Genomic DNA, 8234 nt, shown 5'->3' with positions numbered 1-8234 from the left:
CAAACATTGAAAAAAAGCATCTATATTTTATTTTGAATGTTGACGATAATGATATAATATTTTGCACTAAGTACACGCCACAACAACTTTCCCAAACAAAAGTCTTAGCGGTGTACTTTTTAAATCACGTCTTAACAATTACACCTTCTCGTTATTTACAAACTAAAGACCACCATTGTGCAAATTGATAAGCAATCCTACTTTGTTTATATTTAGTTTCCTTAAAAAGTGACTAGCTGTCTCCTGACCTTCCGCACCAAAAGTTTATTCACTTTTTCAATCAACTCCAAAGGTTGTAACTAAGACAAACAAAGAGTGCCGAGAGACAGCACCGACATAGTTCCAATTTCTTTTTTTCTGTTGTTTAAAGCGAGAGGAAGAAATCAATGCCTGGTCTATATTTCTTTTTGACATAACCTTTGTATTGTAAAAAGAAACATGAACGGATATCACACAGCAACGTCTTTCGTAACAACGGTTAATTTATATAACTAGAGGAAATTAAGTTAGGTTGAAAATGACAAGTATTTAAAGACAGCCGAGGATATGGGCATATTTTTAAGATGTTTTGATTGGTGGCTATTAAATGTATTAAAGCTCTGCTAAATAGTTCGTTCGGAAAATGTAATATCATTTAACATATACTTTTAAAGAAACTGCTACTAACCATAACATTATAAGATCAGCTGCGTGAAAATAATTTTTTTTTGACGTATTATTGTAGATATTGTTCAACAACCTCTCTATCATGTTGGAAAAAATATTTGTAAAGAAAATGGAAAGAGAAAGAAGATCATTTTATACTGAGCTGTATACCAGACACAATATGTTTTCGCGAATGCAGCATCTATCGCTCGAAGAAAGCAGTGCGACAGAAAAGTCGTATTACCATATAGCTGTTCTTGGCGATGGAAAGGTTGGAAAATCGTGTATAATTGATCGCTTAATGAATAAATCTTTCCAACTGGAGCACACGCCAACAGTATCCGAATTGTACGAGGTGGAACTTCAAAGAAAAGTCAAACCTTTTGCTACATTGTGTATTTACGATACCGCGGGTTCCATCGCTTTTCCCGTTATGAATAAATTGACAATTTCTAAATGCGATGCATGCGTCATTGTGTATGCTGTTGATAACCTTAAGTCATTGAAAGAAGCTGAGAGACAATTTCATGAAATCAGAGAAATCAAAGAAGATAATTTTCCCTGCGTGTTAGTAGGAAACAAAAGAGACACGCTTTGCAGAGAAGTCACATTTGACAGGGGACTTCGATGTGCTGTCAAATTTGGTGCATCGTACATTGAGATGTCGGCGAAAGAAGATGAAAATGTAAAAGATGCTTTTGAAACTGTTGTTAAAAAAATCGGACATATCGAATTATTTAAAAAGAAAATTTTGAACGGCAAAAAGAAGTTAGTGAAAGGCTTTTCCGCTCGAAGGAATCTAAGCGTCAATAAATATTTTGTATAGCAAAATTCTGCCAACTGCTGTTTTACAATTCCGATAATAAAATACATAATACAGAAGGAACTTTTGGTGGACAATATTACCCTCAACAAACGTGAAAATATATTTTAACGAAAATTCACACTAAATTATTTATACATAGAAGAAAATTTTATTTAATTGTGCTCCTAATTATCGTCATCAAAGCGATATGATTTCTACTTTTGTTTGTACATATTTCTGATGTAAATATCTCTTGCTGATAAGTATAATACACACAACATGACAAGCTAAAGACCTATGCGCCAGTAAAATTTAAAAGATGTAAAATATAATATTATTCAAATAAATAAATAGCACCTAGAAAATCGAATATTTCACTTCTTATGTTTTTCTTTGATATAAACAATTTACCTGAGAGATTAATTATTTGATAGTCGCAAATACTATGATTCTTAAAAATTTCTAGCATTAACAAGAAAAAAAGCAAAGAAATGAGACGATCGTAAATGTATAATTACTAAATTGTAGCGAGTAAAGTCAATTCCCAATTAAGCAAACACTCAACGTCGGAGTTAAATTAGGATGGGCAAAAACGCGAGAATTTTCTTTCTTTTCTTTTCAACTTGTTCACTTAGTTTTAAAAAGTTTTCGTTAGTTTACTATTGTTGCGATGTATTGCGGAGAGGGAAAGTTGCGGGAAAGTCGTTGTTAGTACATGACGCGACCATTGTTGACGCTCAGTCAACTTAATTAGAATCTTAATTAGCAGTAATTTTAAATAATAATTAAATCTAGGTGACTGCTCAGAGCAATCGTAGAAGGACGGTAAAACAAAGAAAGCTATAGCAAAACAAAAAGGAAAACGAAATAATGACACCCTAAAAAGCTCTTTGCTATTATTGTTTCCTTGTTTTTTTTTCGACGTGCGAAATAATACCTTCTTTCTAAATATACTATAATGGAGGGAGGGAGGAGGGGTGGGGGGGGGGGGAGGAGAGTGTTTGTGTGTTAAAATATGGCTTTATGCCAAGGATTATTAGTCAAAGAAACATATTTTGCATGGTGCTAATGAATTCTCTTTTTTCCAAATATCTGTAATTTGCCCAACAAGATCTGAAATAGTCTTTTCTAACAATAATGAGAATACACCTCGAGCATGCATTAAACTAGGTTAGAATGTAACTCTATTCGCCGTTTCCAAGCCTTCTTTTTTCTTTGGGTATCGATAATTAAGATCCGTTCTGCTTTCCTAAAGTTTTTACCCACATAAGACCGCATCAATTATTTCTTTAGATGTGAAATTCCATACGCTTAAACACATTCGAGTTTAAAACAACGTTTTACCAATCATATAGCTGAATAGTAAGAACATTGTGTCAAACAACGATCAAAACTAGTCGATGACCGGTGGAAAAATCCACGAGTTCGCCCTTCCTTTTTAGACCACGTTGCGTACATCTCGCTACTTGCGGTACCATTTTGCGTGACAGACGGACAGACGTATACGTGTATTATAATCTAGATAATTAAACACAAATTCCGTTAAGGGGAATCCGAGGTAATCGTATTATTCAACGATTCTTTCAATGCAAGTGTTTCTGCTTCAAGTATACTTAAAACTTTTCGTATGATTTTTAGATGAACTCAATCGAGTAGTCTTTTGTAAACGCAATTTTTTTGTTGCTGCTTCACATAGACAACACGATCTTTCTTACACCCTTGATGAAATGCTAATTTCAAGAAGGCTGGTGCGTCAACTTGAATTTCGTTGCTTTCTTCAGACAACAGGGCTTGCTCTCGGCTGGAATAATCCTGAAGCTATTTCTTTCACCGTGATGACCCATCTTGTAGAAATAATTTTCTGGCCTTTGATCTTCGAAAGCCTCTTTCTCTGCATTCCAGCTTGCAAGCTCGACATTCTTTTCATCAATCACCGCTTGTTCTTCGTGCCGATAAACAGAAATGAAGACTACGTCACTTTCATTACTATTCCAAACTTCTTCTTCTGAAATGTATCTTTCGTATTGGTTCGTTCTGATCGTCTCATTTTTTTTGCCGTCTTTTTATCGTTCAATTTACGGGTACTTCATTTTTCAGAGATTGTCAGAGAATTTTTCTGTTCCTTTCTTCTTAGAGTGTTTTCATAATGTTACATTTTCATCATTAATTTCATTACTAATCGGTGCTGAAAAGTCTTCACTGTCTTTACCAGATGCGAGTGACGAAACAGTAGGTGTAGGAGTTGGCATAGATATGTTGCCTTCCATCTCCTTGTTCATGACTTCGTTATGAATAAATTGTAGCTGTGAAAAATATTTACACTTTGGCAAAGTGTGTGCCGCAGCACCTGACTTCATCATTCATATTTTTCCACTCTTTCTTTAGAAAGTCCACTAAAATTATAATAAAACAAGTCAAAAATGCTAGCTACCTCTAGGTGCCTGTGCAACAAATACAATGTATATACACATTTCTTTCGCACCAATAAGTGTTTATTTCCAACCTTTCGAGATAATATTTCCCAGCAATTTTGACGAATATTTTGGTCGTAATGTGATCTGGCTGATGTGATGTTTTCCATAGGCTGAGATGGTGAGATAGTTCGTTAATAAATGCCTCTGGTTCTTAACCTTCACTATTCTGCGGGAATGGTGCTGGTTCAAGCAGCTGTTCCTCGCTTTCAGCTTCTTTTCCAATTTGACTCGTTTGCTTCTGAGAGCAATAATTCAGCAGAGCACTGAAGTTTGTTGTGTTTATGTCTGCTTTCAGCAACTGTTGGTACACCATTTTGTTTTCAAATACCGCAAGCGATACGAAGGATGATGTAATCATTTCATTTTCAAGAAATCTGATTGGCTATCCCTGTAAAGCTCCCTCACAAAGTTGAATTCATTCTACTTTGCGAGAGGGCTTTTTTTGTCGCTGGATCACAAAAATCTCTAAACCAGCGACATTAAATCTCAGCGGCGAAAAAAGCAGCTCTATGGAAATCCACCTTAGGAGTACGGATGGAAAGTTTATAAGTTCTGTACGTGTTCTGTGGATTAAATCTTGTTAAGCATTATTCTTAACCACTCTGTTACTTTAGTTTGTCTTGTTGGTCGGAATAACGGAATAACACCTCACAGCTAGGCTGCTTAACCTTTCCTCCGACATCATGTTTCGCATCTGAGTCTTTAAACGCCTTAGTCCAGAGATACTTTTCTCACAAGTGCATGAGGTTACAGGAATTGTAGCCAAAATTCTAAAACTTCACGGATTGATGGAAATGTGTACCTATTTGTGGTTTTAAGTAAAGAGGTGATATCTGTTGGTAGAGCACCTTGATAGTTCTTCCAAAATATCCCCCACATATCTAACTGGGCATATGTTACTAAGGACCGGAATATCACTCGCAAACAATCGCAGTTAAATCTAGTTAAATCAAAATACCTTCACAGAAACACCAGCAACACCTCTCCTGGGCTCAACAATTGTGTTGAATAAATTGTCCATTTGTTTATATCATAAGCTTTGATAGGTGGTTTTAATAGGATGCTACAAAACTAAAAAATATATAGAGTGACACAATTTTAAAGGTACTGCCTGCATCACATATAGTTTACTCCTGTCAGGAATCGAACCTGAACCTTTTACGAAATTCTATCATAAATATCATACCATTTGATCACAGGAGTTTAGACATTTAGTAAAAAATTATTATACCTCAACAACATTAAAAATTGATAAAATGCACATAAATGATGACCAAATGGATTTTGAAACATATTTTGCTTACTCAATTATGACCAGTTTTCTTGACTTGGTCTTTGTATCACATCACAACCATCCGATAAACATTGCACAAAAATATTGTCAAGCGGTTGATCAAAATTTTCAAAAGCCAGGGTTTCGTCACGAATAAGCAACACAGAAATAGATCTGTAAAGAGAGTTACCATCTCCACTGACACTGCATAACAAAAAAATACATCAGATAAAAAGGCAGTTATGAAAAAAAAAATATTAGTAAGATTGGTAGGATTCTTTCTATCCATATTGTTATAGCTATATAACATATGTCAAGTAGTCTTGGCAGAAGGCACCACTACGATGACTTGGCTTGAAAATTGATGGATACGTTTTCCATCCTTAATACAGCTCTGTTTCCACTCATCATACTGGCTCAATATTCTCTCAAAATCCAACCACTAGTGTATCTTGCTAGGTATAAAATAACAAATTTAATTTGTGTGGTGGGGAGGTTTGAGTATAAAAAATAACACACACAAGACAAAGCAGTAGCTACAAACTCATTTTGTTGAAAAAATATAGCACCAGAAGTTTCATACAGAACAGGATTAGTGAAAAAACTTAGTGTACACACATTCTCAACTACTATAGTGAATAATAAAGAAGTATCTCTGTTCTGCCCAATCTTAGGACGCTGCCCAACCTTTGGGCATAAAATTGCCCAGTCTTGCCGGCCAGTCTTAAGACTGGGCAGGGCGTCACAAGATTGGGCAAAAGACCATGTTAAGCCCATCTTTGGCACCTTTTAGATTTCTAAAAAGGGATGTACCACACGAGCAAGTCCTCAGGCACATTAAAACATCATTTTGGGTACTGTTGAAATGACCCGGCCACTTTTTGGACACAGTAGAGTGAAAATCGCAGCTAGCTAGCTAGGTAGCTGGTAGAGCACGTGTTATACATTTAGCATTTATATACAGCTTGTGTAGTAGTGGCTAAATTTTAAAAATAAAATGTTTATATTTATGATGAATCAGAAAAATCGTATTCAACCATATTATTAGTTAGCTAGCTGTTAATTTCATTGGATGAGATGTTTAGCTAGCTAGCTAATATCATAGTCTATAGAAGAAAAACCTTATAGACTATGCTAATATGGTTGAGTAGTTTCAATTTTTTATACATAAACTACATGGTATATATAAATTTTTGGCCTTTTGATTTTCCAAGAAAAGTTTCAATTTAAAGTTCCTATAAAGAGGTAAATTCTAAAAATTTTACTGTGGAAAGTTTATTATTTCTTGAACATGATAGTTTAGTAGGCGACGTTTCGGGAGATCCTTCTCCCATCATCGGGCAAAGTAAAATGATGTTGAGCATGTATTTATATAATTGCAGAGGATCGAAATTCATAAAAATTAACCAATATGAATTTCGATCCTCTGCAATTATATAAATACATGCTCAACATCATTTTAATAATATGAATACTGAACAGACAAACCGAAATAATATCTTCAATAATCTAAAAATTTTATTGTTCTGTTTATCTTCCACAATTGGGCATGTGCGTCCATAGATTGGGCAGTCCAATCTTAAGACTGGCGACCCATTTGTCACTGTCGGAAGATTGGCCTGGCCAGTCTTAAGACGGGGCGCGTTCCAAGATTGGGCAGAACATCTCATCCACTATATATATATATAGATATTTTTGCAGAGAGAAACCTTTTAAAACAATCTTCTCAAGCCAAAAAAAATCTGATATTTTATCTTACGGAATAAACTATACATACTACTACACACTGGGTACTTGAAATTTATAAGAAATAGTAAAAAAGACATCCAGAAACCTAAAAGTATCACACTACCTCTGCCGTCCAACTTTGGTTGATTGGTTATAAACACGAACAACGTGGACTGTTTACATTCATTTTGTTACGGTTGAGAAATTCTGTCTACCTTGCCTTTTTTTGCTTATTTGCTTATACGTGATAGCAAAGTAGTTTTTCATCTCCGCATTCTCTCCATGCAAAAAAGCAAATATATCAACTTTGACATGCTTACTTGCTTATTCTTAAATAAGCGAGAAAGCAAAGTTGCTTTTCGTTTCGCTTGCTCAGAGGAGTTTCTATCTACTTTGTTTGGGAAAGTGAATAAGCGCAATAAGCAAAAACACAACTTCCTTACCAGACTTCCTAAAAATTACAAGGAAAACTACACACACGAAACGCGTGCGGACTTTTTCTCTACGTTTTTGAAAGTAAGCGCACGCTTATCTCGCTTATACCTCCGCCCGACCCTGCCTCACTCTTAAACTCGGCACAAGAAAGACCAAGACCAATTACTTTAGCGTGCCTCTCCACTTGTTGTCAGCCTCCCCCTTTTAATACATTTGTTCACCGTTTATAAAGGTTGTTTCGGATGCACGCAAAGCTTTCTTGTTGTTCGTATTGTCGCAGTCAGCTTCATTAAGTTCAGGTTTTTTAAAACAAATGGCAAATGCACCAGTAAAAAGTTAAATTGGAGCGAAATTATTGTAGTTTTGTAATGCATTCTTAGCACTCATCCCAACAACCTCTTCCACTTTAAAAGATTTTTATTCTTTCAACCACTAAATCAGCGTGATTTCTTTCATACACCCCGGCACTCCATGGAGATTCAGATATACCCAAAGGGCCATTCAATACCCAGTTGATATTTATTTGGATTTTGACACAGAAAATGTCTATATCCAAATCTGTTTACTAATTGACACAACTTTGATTCTAATTTTCAATTTCAGTCGTTTAAAATCGAATTTCGGATTTTTCAATATTGGATTTGATTAATTTGAATTTTCAATTCTTGCTTTGACCTTAAATATAGTTGGTAGAGCAGTTTTTTAAGATATTAAAAAATAAGAACGACAAAATCTACGACATATCGAAATATATCTTTCAGCAAGCTTTCGCCAACGCCCAGGTTGGCATGTTCACACTGCTTCTAAATTTTATTTTACAAGTTAGAGATAAAATACTAAACATAATAGGATATAATAGGAACAAAATAGAGCT

The 8234-nt window shown here is 35.0% G+C and overlaps 1 protein-coding gene across 1 annotated transcript; it reads left to right on the top strand.

Moving 5' to 3' along the window:
* The first annotated feature begins 438 nt into the window (after nt 1-438).
* LOC130628659 (GTPase HRas-like) lies at nt 439-1471 on the top strand. Its single transcript, XM_057441642.1, has 2 exons — nt 439-468; nt 725-1471. Exons 1-2 carry the CDS (start codon nt 439-441, stop codon nt 1469-1471), a joined length of 777 nt encoding a protein of 258 aa, XP_057297625.1.
* Nucleotides 1472-8234: the final 6763 nt, after the last annotated feature.

The sequence above is a fragment of the Hydractinia symbiolongicarpus genome, chromosome 15 (assembly GCF_029227915.1).
Source record: "Hydractinia symbiolongicarpus strain clone_291-10 chromosome 15, HSymV2.1, whole genome shotgun sequence".
NCBI lineage: Eukaryota > Metazoa > Cnidaria > Hydrozoa > Anthoathecata > Hydractiniidae > Hydractinia > Hydractinia symbiolongicarpus.
This window is presented reverse-complemented; position numbering and strand designations above follow the sequence as displayed.

Bases quoted from the DNA above. Each gene is read 5' to 3' on its own strand.
- LOC130628659 (XM_057441642.1), top strand. From the start codon at position 439: ATGAACGGATATCACACAGCAACGTCTTTC. The intron at 469-724 runs GTAACAACGGTT...GTATTATTGTAG, and splicing joins ATCACACAGCAACGTCTTTC to ATATTGTTCAACAACCTCTC.